General features: G+C 39.0%; 2 protein-coding genes across 26 annotated transcripts in view; both read left to right on the forward strand.

The window, feature by feature from the left end:
- Positions 1-5,325, forward strand: part of mical3a (microtubule associated monooxygenase, calponin and LIM domain containing 3a) — a 78,432-nt gene extending 73,107 nt beyond the window's left edge. For all 25 annotated transcript variants that reach the window (XM_063480091.1, XM_063480090.1, XM_063480099.1 and 22 more), the window contains 3 exons: positions 1,904-2,003; positions 3,182-3,255; positions 3,360-5,325. In XM_063480091.1, coding sequence (XP_063336161.1) covers positions 1,904-2,003; positions 3,182-3,255; positions 3,360-3,544 — 359 coding nt within the window. In that variant the 3' untranslated portion in view covers positions 3,545-5,325. The remainder of the gene's footprint in view (positions 1-1,903; positions 2,004-3,181; positions 3,256-3,359) is intronic.
- A 948-nt stretch (positions 5,326-6,273) lies between these two features.
- On the forward strand, positions 6,274-15,989 carry ttc38 (tetratricopeptide repeat domain 38). The gene is made up of 14 exons (XM_063480087.1): positions 6,274-6,364; positions 6,817-6,894; positions 7,005-7,086; positions 7,917-8,088; positions 9,151-9,324; positions 9,741-9,816; positions 10,129-10,248; positions 10,387-10,446; positions 10,668-10,706; positions 12,280-12,361; positions 12,780-12,945; positions 14,120-14,279; positions 14,705-14,778; positions 15,129-15,989. Exons 1-14 carry the CDS (start codon positions 6,335-6,337, stop codon positions 15,214-15,216), a joined length of 1,401 nt encoding a protein of 466 aa, XP_063336157.1. The 5' UTR covers positions 6,274-6,334; the 3' UTR covers positions 15,217-15,989.
- Positions 15,990-16,107: the final 118 nt, after the last annotated feature.

Raw genomic sequence — 16,107 nt, forward strand, 5'->3', positions numbered from 1 at the left:
TGTGAAAAATAAAGTTGGCTACTTCATAACTCCCGCGATAAACGAGGGACCGCTGTATATAATTTTGGATAGTTTACCAGAACACATCTCCGCTCCTACTAGGGGGGTCCCTCGAGTCCTGAACAGGTGTTTTACTGTGGGAGTAATTTAATATCAAGATTTAGCTTATAACATACTTCTTTGCTAGCCGTAGTGGATTATTTCTTTCCTGTGTAATGCTCATTTTTGCGGCTCATGCCATAGCAGAAAAACAGAATATTGAAGACTGTGGTGCATTTTTCATTTTTAAATAAAGAAATCACCTTTCAACCTATTTTAATACAATAATGTAGAAAGTTTAGACTGTTACCATCTAAGTACTACTGCAGTAACTTAGTAAGGGGAAACTACTCAGCCACAGCGTGACTCTAATCAGCAGCATGTTTTGGTTGGATTTTCTGGCTTATCCTTTGTAAAGATTTTATCAATGTCATGCAATCAAAAAATGTTCAAACTGAGCAATGATCACCTGACACCTGACTGGCCTGTCAGCAAGAAACTTGCATGGTGTGATGATTTGTTGTAAAGTTACAGCCTTATGTAAGTCTTAAAAATGAGTGGGCCACATGGTTTGGTTGTGCATTTTAACACTAGTCAGTGAAGCTTTCAATCCATGTGAAGAGAAAACAATCCCCCCAAAAAGAAAGGCATGTTGTTTTTGTCCTTGTTTCTTTTGTGATGGGAGCCTTGGCTGAAGGGTGGTGTCGGTGGAACAGACAGAAGTAGTTAAGGAAGAATAAAAGCTCCCATTGTAGAATAGGTCTGGTAAATCAGGCTTCATGTTTTTGTCTTCTCATGTTGCATTGCTCTAAGTGTGAGCAGCTCTCCTCCAGCTCTGCCTCTCTCTCTGTCCCTTGTCTGTCAATTAGCAGCAGCCAGTCCCCGAGACCACAGCCATGCTATTTATGTGTGTACAATGTTTTTTCTTTTCGTTTTGCAAGAGTCTCCTCTTCCCCAGCTAAGTATGTCATGCTGCATCAAGGTTCGCCTTCTGGTGTTTCATCAAGACCGCTTGGCTCCACCTGCTGCAGTCAGATAAATGAAAGGGTGCATCGCCCCAGCAGCAGACCTTTCCTAAGCATGCCCCATACACTGGTCTTCTCTGCATAGTCAAGTGGGACTACAGGAGAAGTGTGCAGCTGCTCTGCGCTCTGACTGCAATGCATGATGCCAGCAGCACTAAATATGCTCGTCTCTGTGGCAGAATGAATAGAGGGAACTTCTCTACTGGTCTCAGTGATAAGTCCTCCTAAAACACTTCAGTACGTTATTGAATATGTAAAGACTGCAGAATAATTCATACCTATTTTGTACCCGTAAAACCACCGAGCATGAGTAGGATCTGAAAGGATTTCATTTCAGCTGGTCAGTCAATATGTGGACAGGGGAAGATGAAATATTTCCATAGGTCCTTGGATTTATTTCTCTCTAATATCTTAGCTATTGATTGGTAGACTTGTGAATTTTTTATTATTACTCACACTTGCAAAAAAACATATAGGAGTTGCTCAGAAAGTAGCTGCGTCTGTCAAAAAGACCAAACTGGGTAACACAAACTCTCAGCTTCACAACAACAGGTATTGTCTGTATGTGTTTGTATGTGGATTGTGTGTGTTTCTATGTGCACACATGCCAAATTTGAGTCCTGTAGCTCCTCCTCACCTTCTGAGTGCCATCGTTAGGTATGGCACGGCCAATCACGTTGATGTCGAATCCATTCTTCCACCTCACCATCCCTCAGTAAGGACATCCTGGCTTGGCTGTCATTGCATTGCCTGTGTCAGTCCTCGTCTCTGTGACATCAGTGTCGTGCCGCAGCCACCTAGAGTCTCACTGCTGCTCTGTGCTTCCTCCTTCCATCCAGGTATGGGTAAGAAAGACGATCCTAAACTAATGCAAGAGTGGTTCAAGCTGGTGCAGGAGAAAAATGCCCTAGTCCGCTACGAGTCCGAACTCATGATATTGTAAGTACATTCCTTTAAAAGTGCACTGGAAAAAAACCCCCAAATGTGTTAGCTGATTGGATACTTTTAATGTCCAAGATGCAAAACTTGGTTGTCACTGTCAGCTTCTTCTTTTTATGTAGGTACATGTATTCTTATAACAGCAAATTTCACTAATGTGCACTGTACAGATGGAAAATTGATCTTTAGAAAATGTCAGTAGTTGGCTGAGATGAGGTGAATTCAGTGGTTAATTTTAAGGGTAAGTCTTATAAAGTGATTTATAGTAAGTGGATAATACAACGGGGCAATGACCAGATATCATCAATCACGATGATTCTTGAATTCCTTGGACTGTGATTGTTTTCAGTAGTTGGTGAGAAACTTCAGTCTCAGAGCAGTGAACTGAATAATAAACAAATCAAGCCTGAGTAAGAATTATAGGTTTGCAAATAACAGACCACGTCACTATATTCTCACCAGCTGGTTCGGGGACTACAGTTTTAAAGGTATCCTTTTTTTCAGAAGTGACCGTGCCTGGATGAGAGGGTGGTGTGCTAAGTTAGCATCTCATTTTCATAGGTTAACAAGATGCATCTATAAATTGAATGAGTCCAGTGCACATATGTTGTCATAAATGTTTATTTTTACCCTTAAGTTGGGTTAAAAAAAAACAAAAGTTGCAGCCAGTCTTCCCGAAGGTTGCCAGGTGATCAAAATACATTCCAGTGTCAGATTACTTTATAAGTGTAGTATCATAAATGCCTAAATATGTAATATAATGTCTTTCTTAAGGTTTATAAGTTATGTTTCTCTTGACAGAAGAAGAGATTTATTACCTCCTTATTTTATAAATAGTAATATTATGAGTGTGATGTTGATTGCCCTGCTATGAAGTCACTTATTTTTCATCTGCTGATATGTGACCACTTTTTCAATACATTTATAAAAATGTAGGAAAATCAACTTTACTGCTTTACTTTCATTTTGGACCTTAAATTATCCAGTATCATCTCATCATTGCTTACTAAAAGCTTTTAGATTAATAGCCCATCTTTTTTTCCAACCAGATAGTATATTCTTTAATTAAATGCTACATAGATAAATGAATAGTCTGATGAATAATGTAGATGTCGAAAGCTATAGCTCATTAGTGACACTAACTTAGCCAGTCTCCCTTCTTACTTTCTGTCCCCAAGTGCCAGAGAGTTGGAGCTGGAGGACAGACAGAGCCGACTGCAGCAGGAACTCAGGGAACGGATGGCCGTGGAAGGTGAATGCTTGAATGCAAATTAGCTGACGGGCTATACAAATGAGCTCCCAGCGTTCATATGTGTATAATGTCTTTGTTTTCAAATTTGCACGGGCTTCTTTCAGACCACCTGAAATCTGAGAAGGAACTGGCTGAGGAGAAGCAGATCCTGAATGAGATGTTGGAAGTGGTGGAGCAACGAGATGCCTTGGTTGCCCTCCTGGAGGAGCAGAGACTTCGAGAGAAGGAGGAAGACAAGGACCTGGAGGCTGTTATGCTCTCTAAAGGCTTTAACCTCAACTGGGCTTGATGGGAGGGAAATCATTTCACGTCAAGTTTTCGACTGCTCGTAGGCGGTCTCAGTCTCACGTGGGCGTCTTTGATGTGGATATATCTGCTGAACTTTGACACAGGCATTTGGCCTAAAACTGTCACACCTAGAGCAGCGAATGTGTGAAGAACCCCGACAACATAATATGTACACTACGGCTGCCTGTGATGTTGGAGCAGTCTGCAGCGTTTACACATCCTCTGCCCAAAGGCAGTACATGTTAATCACTTTGCAGTTATGCTTGCTGTCTCAGTCTGTGGGTGGAGACGTGGTGTGTATATTCACAACTTTAACATCTCAACCTTGAAGATTGGGGCGGGGGGGGGGTTAGGAGAGCGTTTAAAGACTTTGTTCTCGACTATTTAAAGGGAAGAATGCAGTTTGGTCCTGCTGATGTACAGGAATTGTAAAAACAAAAATGGGGGGGGGGGGTATAATCGTGCAGTACGAGTCCCATTTTCAGTAGATGAGGGTCCTCGGTCTTAGTGCTGCAGAGGTGTGTTTTAAATGTCAGAGCAAGGTCTCCTAGCTCGCTCTTTTCAGTCCGACCGTAGAACGGACATACTCTGCTGAAGCTGCCTTTTTTCTCCCTAGTGACAAACTCACTTCAGCATCCTTCAGAAACCACAAATACATCATAAAACGCTCCAGGGCTTTTTTTTTCTTTCCTTTTCCCCTGCAGTCTGTCACCACTATGAATCCATTAAATATGTCCATGTTTTATGTATTTATTATCATGTTTTGCTTTTAACAGTTAAAAAAAAAGGTTTTGTTTTAATTTTATTTGTATTCACAGGAGAGTGCCCAGAATCTCATTATCTCGCATATCTCTCTTGTATCTCGCATACGTGCCACTGCATGTCAGGAATTATGGCTTCAGGCACATAGAAGACTTGGATGCAAATATTTAAGCATTTCACATGAGTTGATGACGATAATGGGCCTCTCTGTGAGCTCTCATTGGCTGTATATCACACTGACCGTTAACGTTTACAAGTACTTGTTCACATTTTGGTTCCTGCTTTGTTAAACAGTAAAAACAATCCTCGGGAAAGACTGTATTAACAATGGGATGTTATTAACGACCTGACGTTACTGTTGTTAGCATGGGAGGACTTTCTGTGGGGAAGAGAGAACACTACACAACTATATATTGCAGTGTTAATACTTTACCTTTGAAAAAGATGCCTTTTCATTTCCATTCTATAAACTTAAGTTATTTTTTTTGTTTAGATTTTTTTGAGGTATCCAATAATCACATCTGTGTGTTCCACTGGAGCTCATGATTTGTACTTTTTTTTCCCGTTTTTTTAAAAACCACTTTTCTACAGCACGTCCCCAAACTACACATAAATGGGACCCTAAAGAACTGCACAAGCTACATTGAATGAGAAAATTGGTTTGGTTTATCCGTTGGACATCCTTTGTAGACTAGTAGGCCTCTTTGCCAACTGTACAAATCCAGGTGGGCACTGTTTTACAGTGTAGAAATGTCAGAGGCTATATTTATGACTTGTTAGGAGCTGTGAATATTACACAATTTTATGGGTTGTTGTTTTAGATTGTGTGTTCCAAGTTTGACATGATTGTATTGATATTTATTAACCTGTGCAAATTGTATCATATGTAAAGAAAGTGAATCCTAATTTTTAAACTACTCTGTCGACAAACGACTTGTAATGTAAATGCTTCATGTAGCTAAAATTCATAGGGGTGTTGGATGTATGCTGAAAACGGCAATAAACGATGCAGTTCTTTTACGTATTTGTCCTCTAAAATCAAACTTTTTAATTGAATGTCTTATAGTTATGAGCAAGAGATTATTGTTTTCAAACCTTTCATTCCACCTTAGCCAGCCTGAGATGTTACTATGACTTTTTCTCTGCTTTCATTACAAGCCCAGGCTTAATAAAGGATTAGCTGAGGCTTTCTACCGAGAACACAAAGTACAGTAGCAAAGGAATTAATTCCTAAATGCAAATAGGCAGGCTATATAATGTAGTGGGACTGCATAGATTTAGAGTAGCTGTAGAATACTGTTCATACATTATTATCTGTGCTTTTCCTGTATATTTTGAAACGCATTTAACTTCTACCTGCCTTTTAACTTGCCAAAGAAGATGTAGCGGGCACTGTGATGGAACCCAGGCATCTTAAAATTACCTGATATTTTATTGCTGCACTTCCATGAAATTGGGGGACTTGCATGAGGGAGCTGAAATGTAATCTTCTCAGCAGAGGTGGGGAAAATAGATTTTTAGTGCCTTGGTATCAGACATCAAAAACCCAGAATTGTACATTTCATATGTTTGATGCCCCCTGCCTGTTGAATGGTCCTGTCATCTGTGAAAAATTAAAATTTTCAAGCAAAAGCCAAGATAAATCCTACAACATTATTAAGACTCACTGTCTGATAATTCTTGTAGTCCCCGAGGATAGTTTCTCCTCCGTAAACCGACAAAGACAGCAGGTTCTTTAAGTAAAGCAAACGGAATGTGGGGGAAATGTTTTTAACATTAAATAATCTCGTGGACTCGTAAATAGCAGGTCAGTTAACAAAATAAAGCGCATGCTTTCTGAAAACATTACCGATGTAGACTTTCTAAACGCTACTCGTGCACTTATTTTGAAAGAGTGTCAACGGGGGGGCAAACTTCCGGCCTGTTTTTCTTTTTCTTTTCTTTTTTTTTCTTTTTTATTGACCGAGAAGTTGACGCACCAGCAGTTTTTTTTCGTATAGGTGGAGAAGCTGAAGCTGAAAATTTAGAAATGATTTCTTCAAGCTTCAGGGACTGCCAGGTCAGTGACTCGGAGAGCGAGAAAGAAACTTTAAAGAAGGATGAAGAAAAGAAAGCGACACTTACTCTTTATTTGTTGCAATAAGTGGCAGTAAGGATTGAGAAAGAGAGTTTGTATTATTGAGATATGTGGATTTAAAGTGAAAAAAGGACCGCTGGGATAAAACTGTTAGTTTACAGAAAAATATTCATGCAGGAGCATAAAGCAGGCAAATCTCGATAAGTTACATGTCCACTATTGATAAGTGTCCGGAACTTTTACAATAAGTAGATTTATGTAAGCTCTGGGTAACACTGAAAGGACATTGGCTGCCTTTACTCGATGAATCTTTAACCTCTCCCGCTGAAGGTTGCTCAAGCCGACGTGACAACACGGCATGTTTGTCATACAAACGGCTTACACACTGAAACCCAGCATTGACGTCTACACCATTATGTTCCCGTTTCTTGCAGGCATGGAGGGCGGAGGGGCTTACATTGTCCACCACCAGTAATGAGGCTTGTAAAATGTATGACGCCATACTCACGCAGGTAGCGTACTTAACACCCGAAAACACCTGTTCCACATGCACACGCAGTTTGCACACCGTGGGTGTTTGAGGCTGTTTGTTTAAGATCTAAATTGTGTTTTAACCCCCCAGTATGTGAAATGGAGGAACGATGACAGCTTGGGAGGAATTGAAGGATGCATTTCTGCTGTCCAGGCAGCTGACCCAAATTTTGGTAACTACGGTATATGTGGGGTTAACTATGCTTGATTTGTTATTGTATACAAGTTCTGATAAATATGGAAATAAGGAAAACAACAAAATAAGACTAAAGAAACCCTGAGATGTCTGATTAGTTTATACGCTGCAAGGAAAAACAATTAAATGTGGCTACTACTCTTTAAATAAACATGTTAGAGGTCAGTCACTTCAGATTATTTCAGTGTTAGGTGTAGCTGGGAACGTGTCAGTTTGAGCTCTGATCAAGCATTTAGTTGTTGTTCATGCAAATGACTTTACCCTCCTTTGTGCAAGTTCAACACTTATTGATTCTCCTCAGAACTTGCAAGCTGCTTTTTACTCTAGCTCCTGTAAACACACAAATTGATTATCCTAATGTCTGGTTACATAAGAAAAACAATTTGAGGTCTTCCAAGTTTAACATTGCTGACAATACTAAATAAATGATAAACAAAAGGTGTATGCAGTTGGGTAAATTAATAACAAGTACAATTATTTTTGCTGGCATCCTTGTTCAAACTGAATCTTGGACAAAAAAGGAAGCACTGAGTTGGCACATTCATTAATTATGTGGACACAATAGACACCCTTTGAAATGCTGGGTGCTTGCACTCATTCATATCAGGGGCACACAGTGGAGATAAAGACCTCTTATTCTTCATCTCATGTTGCAAATAAACAGAAATGGAACCAAGAAGCTCCTGTAATATTTTACTTGAGTCCAAAGGCAAAACTTTACAAGTGCATGTGATTCTTTCCCCATGAGAACTGCAGCTGTGGAAAGCTCCAGAAAGAAAAGACAGCTGTTATTTGTTTTTCCTGTAGTTATGGGGCATGTGATAGGTACAGGCATGGAGCTAGTGGCAACAACAAGCTCCACCAGGCTGGATGAGCGTCTGTCAAGTGCTGTGAGGAGGACGGTGGAACTTGCCAACAGCCAGGACATCACTTCCAGAGAGAGACTCCATGTCAAAGCCATGGAGCTCTTCTCACACGGGTAAGGTCCAGAAGCCAGACCGCCACAGCAGGAGACGCAGTCACAAAGCAGCCCGTGCTTCATTGGGTTGTGTTTGAGCCAAATTTATCTTTGAATGTTTTCCTGCTCAGAAGGCCTCAATAAACCCACGATGACGATATGAAACCTGTATCAGTCAGCAAACCCAATTCTCTAAATGTTCAAAGTGGCTGTGAATTTACAGGAAACTGATTGAAAAGCATGTTTATGATTGAAATTTTTACAATAACATACAATAACGAAACATAACAAATGTAAAATCAATCAATCAAAAACCTCAATAATTGACAGCACATAAACACTTATTTTTTAAAAGCATACAATTTGCTTAGTTTTAGCATCCCTTATCCAAGAGCCCTGCACACTGCAACAGTTTTTTATGTGCACAAAACTGGTTTTATCTAAATTATTTTAAGGGTTGATTATTTAATACTATCAAAAATATTTCTGTTATAAATCTGTACAAAATCCTGATATAATGACTTTAAAATGAAGTAACTTAATCATTCTCAGAGAGTTGTATGCTAAGAGAGGCTTTTACATATTTAATCTTATCTGTCACTGGGGTCTGTAGTTGAAGTCGGAGTCGAAATGAGTTTCATTGAGCCAGAAGAAATAGGTTGAACTTGTGGTTTTTATTTTATATATATAATACAGAAGTACAAGTGTTTTTTTTGTTTTGTTTTTATCAGGTGATATTCATTCCCTAAGTTATTCGCCTGGCCTTATGTGATACACTCTCTTACTACAGATTGTCTGTCATATTGTCTGCCAAGCTCTTCTGTAAAATTTCAGTCACAGTCTAGCAAGTAATGTTTGAATTTTATATTCATTGTCTTATTTCCCCAGGGTATAGTCAGCTATACTGTAATATCGAGGAGCCATTTTGGCTCTCAGTATTGTCTTTGCGATACTTTCCAAGTCCCTCTAATCTGCTCACAAAGCATATTGACATTTGTGATTCTCCAGGTGCCGATCAACGTTCCCTGAACTCGCTCTTTTTTTCTTTCTTTTTTTTTTAAAACCGACACATTTGTCTTGTAGAAATTTTCCGAAAGCCTGTGAGGCATGGGACGATATTCTGCTAGACCACCCAACTGATATGTTGGCCCTCAAGTTTGCACATGATACTTATTTCTACATGGGAGCCCAAATGCAAATGAGGGACTCAGTAGCCAGGGTGCTTCCCCACTGGAAACCACACATGCCTTTGTCCAGGTACAACAGACAGCTTTTAATGTCACCAGAGATTCTTGCTTTTTTTGTTTGTCAATCTAAACATTGATGCCATGCATTGGGACAGTATGGATGCATAAGCCTGCAAAACATACAGCATCTAAGCTAATGAGGCTTGTTTACAGTAAGTAGTTGTGCAGTGATTAGTATTTTTGTGTTTAAAGTGTGCTTGTATGCTTTCAAACTGTTAGGATGTTCTTTCACTCTGCCAGAGTAGCTTTGCATGATTCACAGTTTGAAGTAATATAATTATTTCCAGTATACTGTGCATTGGTGCAGCTCGTTTGTAAATTCACTGTCTGAAATGAGCCATATTAGATCTGTTTTTTGTTTTTTTTTGTATTTATTTATTTACTTTGTTTTTGTGTGTACGTACGTGTGCACATACCTGCTCTCAGCTACCTAAATGGACTATATTCCTTTGGTCTCCTGGAAACTCGTTTCTATGACCAGGCTGAGAAAGTAGCCATGGAGGTGAGATTTTCTTCTCTGCTGTTGCCATTATTGTAGCAGGGTGTTTTGGACTCTCGGTCCCTTTTCTGATTTCGTTAGTTCAACTCTGCAAGTAATTTGCTGTCAAAGACCTACAGGAATAAACAGCAGACCCTTCAAAACTCAGCGTGTAATGCATACAAAGTATGATATGAGGGTCACTTGAAAAGATTGGGGAACATCATGTTGAGTGTTTAGAATGCAGTTATTTTGGATTGGTCATTTTAGATCTAGTTACTTATCAACACTTTCATCGCTGCTTCTTGCTTCAAACCGGTAAACTCTCTTGTGAAGGGGCTTGCTCTAACTCCCGATGATGCTTGGTCAGTCCACTCTGTAGCCCATGTTTGTGAGATGAAGGCAGAGTTGGACAAAGGCTTGAAGTTCATGGAAAGTAGAGAGAAAGACTGGGAGGTACGATGACTTTGTTCTTTTCTGTTTTTGATTAATCGCATACAAGTAATCTGTTAGAGTTCCATAGACGACTGAATTATATTACATATCCAAATAGCCCCAGGAAAAGTATTTGAAATCTGAAATGTTTAATTCCAGGTAACTGACATGCTGGCCAGTCATAACTATTGGCACTGGGCTCTATTTTTCATCGAGAAGGTAAAGATGATAATGGGTTTTTCAGTCAAGCGGAAAGCTGGCAGTCACAGTGTTTGTGGAGAATGTATTTATAATATTGTCTCCCATAGGTAATTTGAAGTCTGGGGTTGATTATATTGTAAGATTAATTTGTGTTTGCATTTGGGCAACTCAATTTATCCACATTGCCTATCTCTCTGTGCTCAAGTTATTCAAATTTGTCTTTCTCACCTCCTCCACAGAGGCAATACGAAGCTGCTCTGCAAATATACGACACTCAGGTTGGTTTCTGTTAAAAGTTTGCATCAAAACTTTAATACTATAGCTGTCTGAGTACATACACTTAGTAATTTCCAGAGTCACGCATACACCACTACACAAGAGACGCAGACTAATGCAGTTTGATGTGCTTGTTGTGAGTCAAGAAGGTAAGCGTGAACAAAAATGAAAGTCAAATCCATATTCATATGTCAGAGCCAAGGAACCACCCACACTCATTTCAGTGTCAACAGCCAAAGCGGATTATTTTTCGTGATACTCCAAAAATAGGAGAGACAATTTGAAAGTACATCTCTTTGATGTCCTGCGCCTTTAGAATAATACTTCCCAGCTAAAAGTTCGAACGCAAAAGAAATTCTGAAATTCACATCAGCAAAGTTCAGCAAATCACGCATCTCGTTTTTTTCTTTTCTTTACTTTATTTCTCTGAACTGTACACAATGTCTGACCACGTTGTGTACAGTCATCATGGACACGAATGTCATGGTAATTTTTGGCTGACTTTCTTTGAAGTGTTAGGTGGATACACCTTTAATTATTTAAAAACAAGAATTTGGCTTAAAAGTTGGATTTTAGTTTAGATTTTTTTCTAATCCATCAAAGGTCAGAATCATACGTACAGGCTCGAATATTTAAACTTAAGTCTGTTAATAAGGGGTACTGAAATTCGTACATTGTCTGGTAATTTGACAAGGTCAAGACCTGTTAACTTACAGCATACAAATTATTTGCTCGACATCACCCGTTGATTTGATCAATGCTCAGAACAATGGGAAAGTCCAAGGAACTTGTGTAGATTTACACAAGTTGGAAAAGGTCTCTCTGAGCCATTTCTAAACAACTGGAAATTCTAAGATCATCAAACTTCAAAACTATTGTACATAAGTAAAAGTTATTCAGGTATGTCACAGCTTTGCTACGGTCTAGAAGAAGACCCAAAATGTCAAAAATCCTGCCATGAACAGGAAGCTGCTGGAACACCAGGTTGAGTTTCCACAGTGAAGCATCGCTATGAACCGAGAAAAAAAGCCCCTGCTGCAAAATTCAAGCACAACTGAACTGAACCCACAGAGACAAGCTAAATGCCTTGTGGAGAAAAGTTTTATGGTCAGACAAGACACAGATTGAGCTGTTCGACCACAATGATGAGGAATGTTTGGAGAAGTAAAGGTAAGAACAGGCTACCAGCTGTCAGTCAAGGTGGGGGTAGCATCAAGCTCTGGGGCTGTTTTCCTGCAGTTGATACTAAAGGACTACCTCCAACTTCTTCATCTTTACCTCAAGTCAACAGCTAGACAGCTGAAACTTTGATACACAATTGGGTCAGTGATCCTAAACACCCATTGAAACTGGTTTATTAAGGGACATTTAACCAAATATTATATACTGTATATGTATGTATGTGGCCCAGTTCTTGTCTTATAGATGTATGCTCTACAATTAGTTAAACCCTGGAAAAAGAACAAAGAGCAAAATGACCATGACATTCATGCCCATGACGAGTGCATGTAAACGTCTGTATGTCCTTTGGTGATTAGAATGAATAGTGATGACAGTGTGTTGTGTTCAACTAAGGTTTTCAGACGTTGCAAGGCCTCAGGAGCCATGTTGGACATTGTAGATGCCTGTTCATTACTTTACAGATTGGAAATGGACGGTAAGCTATAGAACAAACTGCATGCTAAAAATACATCTCAGAAGACACTCATCAGACTCTGATTAAAATTCGGGAGTAATGCATTTTTTTGTGCTCATAGAATATGCTTAAAATGATGCCAGCTGGCAAAATGCTGCAACATTTCCTAATGTGTTACTAATGGGCTGATGGGCAACTGGAACAAATAATTTAAGATAATTTAAGACAGTATGGTGTTGAGTGAAACTGCTAATGAGGTGAGATAATCTCAGTTGCCATCCTTCATTAATTTGAACCTCAAAAGTGCTTTGTTGGAAATTAAGGTAATTAACAGAACCTCTGACCACGTTTTTTTCCTACTCTGTTTTAGAGAGAAATTTACAGCTGACTATACAGCCTTCAAGCTGTATTAGCGTGTTTGTGTTTCTGCATGTTTCAGGAGTGTGTGTGAAGGAGCGTTGGCAGGAGCTGCTCCAAGTAACTCGGCCTCACACTGACGATCACGTGACCTTGTTTAATGACCTTCACTTCCTTATGGTGTCGCTGGGAGCAAAAGAGACTGGGACTAGTCGGCGTCTGCTGGAGGGCCTTCAGGAATTGGCAAAGTAAGTTTCGTGCCATTTCTTCTCTTCACTGCACACCTCAACACTCTGTCAGGCTTACATAAGAACAACACAAGCCTTATGTAAAATGGAGACAGAGACAAGACTGAGCGTAGGATGTGAGATAGAGTGTGAATACAGTCAGAGAGAGGGTCTTCCCTCTGTAGCAGATGCCTCTGAGGAATTCTGTGGTTATAATGGCCTGTGCTCTTCATTTCGTCGAGCCTACAAACCACAGAACAGCTCACATTTAAAACCAGTCCTTAAAGCTGTCATGCTTTCACTATTACTTAAGACGTGTTGGATTTCTTTGAAAGTGAGTTAAGTAAGAAAATGTAATTTTCTCCTCATCGCAGCTTTACTTTGAGTGTATTAGACGAGCTGCATGCATGTTCAAACGCAGCATGCATCAATTACATCTAGCATATTACTTTTATTACCTGGGTCTTTGGAGGATTGCATAGTTTAAACTAATCCATCTTTTTCCATATGGTAATTATACAGTCAGAGGCAGTCACTCAGAGTATTTGCTAATCTGAGAAAGCTTAAGGACAGTGAAGTGAATCCTTCTCAGATGTCTTTGCAGCTTTCCCTCTAGATTGACTGCTGTAGGGAGGAGACTGGGCTGCAGAAGTTTGGATAAGTGCAACAGCAGCACCTTTTTTTTTTTCCAAAGACAAACCTAAGAGAGTCATTCTCTGAAGTCATTTCAGATGGACTAACACTTCTCGAAGCTTTTAATGCACTTACAGTAACATAACAAGTGTTTAAATTCACATAATATTAGATTCACTTCACTGGTCTCGCTTCTGTTCATTTTGTCTCCATTTGTGTGAGGAGGGCAGACTTAGACACCAATATGCTATCACACATGGAGAGACTGTCACAAGGGAAACTACCACAAAAGATGAAGGAGAGGGAAACATTTCTGTGTCTTTACAATTCAGCAAAAAAAAAAATAAAATTGTAGAAATAAACTAACTAGCCACAGTGTCTTTTTCCAGAATGTGTCCTTTATGTTTGTTTTAACTGTCTGGATTTCTACTCTCACAAAATATTTAATGCTGATGCCTTCTTTGAGACGCAGCATTAACAGTTTTTAACTTGTTACTCTGTATCTTTGGCTCCTTTTATGAGAAAAGTTGTTTCTTTTTTAAACCGTGTTTTTCTTGCACAGGGAGCCAGGAGACAATCAGCAGCATCAGCTGGCCGGGACTATAGGGATACCAATGTGCCAGGCTATGCTGGAGTACAACCAGGGTAACTACGGTCAAACTGTGGAGCTACTATACCCTTTGCGCTATCGCATGGTAGACATAGGTGGCAGTGATGCACAGGTAAGTCTCAAAGAATTTATTAACTGTAAAGAAAATCAATTCAAACTGCAGCTCTCTTAGTGAACTGCTGAAAATGTTTAAGCCTCGAGGCTTTACTATCTTTGGATATCGTTGCTCATACTTTGTTTTCTTGAGCAAAACTGAAATCTTTGATGCTGTAAAAACAGGTCAGAGGTTAGGAGTGTTGTGCATAAAAGCTGCAGTCTTTCTATCTATGAACATACCAGATCGTGTGAAAATGTGGAGTGCAGTGCACCAGTGTATGAATAATGAACTCTTTTATGTTATTTTTGTTCTGAGAATGGTTCTCTAAGGCGTCACAGTTTACATAAAATGTAACACAATCTAACACAAAATGCAGAATGTCTTTTTACAACTGAAAGAGGTTTGTGTCTAATAATGTGTTTGTGTATTGTTGTTTTCAGAGGGATCTGTTTAATCAGCTGCTTATTCATGCTGCGATGAAATCAGAGAATAAGCACCACCAGAAACTGGGAAGGTAAGGAGCAGCAGGGATTTCAGGCTTCATGCTTTGGGGTTTTTTTTCCCAATACCAGTGTGTTTTTGAATGGGAATATGCCGGAAGATTGTGTGAGGGGAAATAAAACCCCATCTTTCATTCACTGAAACACTGAAATTCCAACATAGTTTTGTTGCGATTGCTGTCCACTCCGATTTTCTTTAACTGCTTTCCATCTGCATGCAGAGCACGAGCTGCTTTCATGCTCCTATTATGTAACTGACATCCATGTCTGCACACCATGTTATACTTTCATTATTGATCAGCTTAGCCTCTCAGCCTGTAGTCTCTTTGAATCTGTGTTCATGTCTTGTGCTGAATTTCCCCAGATGTCTTCTGGCAGAGCGCGATGCCGTGAGGCCAAACTCCCCTCTGACCCATCGTCTGATGCAGAAAGCTCTTGCACTTCAGGACTAGAGGTGCACAAACCAGTTCCCATACAAAAAAAACCAAACATTGTGGGTTTAAAAGATTTAACTATGAAGAGCTTGAAGTGTTAAGAGAGTGGAAACCTTTCATGCAAATCTCATTGTAGAAATAAGTTCTTTCTTACTATGGACTCCAAGTATTCAATAATTAATACACAGCTGTAAGCTAGTTTGACATGAAAAAATATGTGAAATTGAATTATTCAAATTTCTGCAATAGCTTATGTGCAAAAAAATTTATAATATTATTCATTCCAAAAATTGTTAATTTTTTCCCCAAATAATTGTATTTCCATTTTTCTAATGAAAGCTTTTATTACTTATATTACATGACAGTGGTGGCGCTGTGCACTCTGAAGCTAGACTGAAAACAGTGTTATTTTAAATGAGCCTTCTCTCACTTTCTGTATTTAAACAAATAAACTAACATTTGCTTTTATAAATATTCTGTATTGATTGTTTAGCTTATCAGGGCTTCAAATGATGATTAATATTACTACCATTGGATCTTGACTTGCGATGCTCAGCAATAAACAACATGCTTTTAAATTGTTGTAAAAAGATTTCCACTGGGCTAAATTGAGTAGCAGCTGTTGAACTGGTGCTACAAGGCTGAACCCCGACTGAAAGGTGGGAATGTGGTGATAATGCTGCTGAAATATATAAAAATGTGAGATTTAAAGAAAGAGAAAAATGTTTTGTTGGGAAAAATAGCATTTTGAAATTTAAAATATCTAGAATGTTATATTGAAATTGATGTAACATTTTAAAATGAGCTTCCTTTGATTAAAAAAAATTAAAAATGTAACATTTATTTCTTTGATTAGAGTTTAAAAATAACTGATTTAATACTGAACACTTTGATCTATATCATTATTAT

This window comes from Pelmatolapia mariae, linkage group LG7 (genome assembly GCF_036321145.2).
Source record: "Pelmatolapia mariae isolate MD_Pm_ZW linkage group LG7, Pm_UMD_F_2, whole genome shotgun sequence".
Taxonomy (NCBI): domain Eukaryota; kingdom Metazoa; phylum Chordata; class Actinopteri; order Cichliformes; family Cichlidae; genus Pelmatolapia; species Pelmatolapia mariae.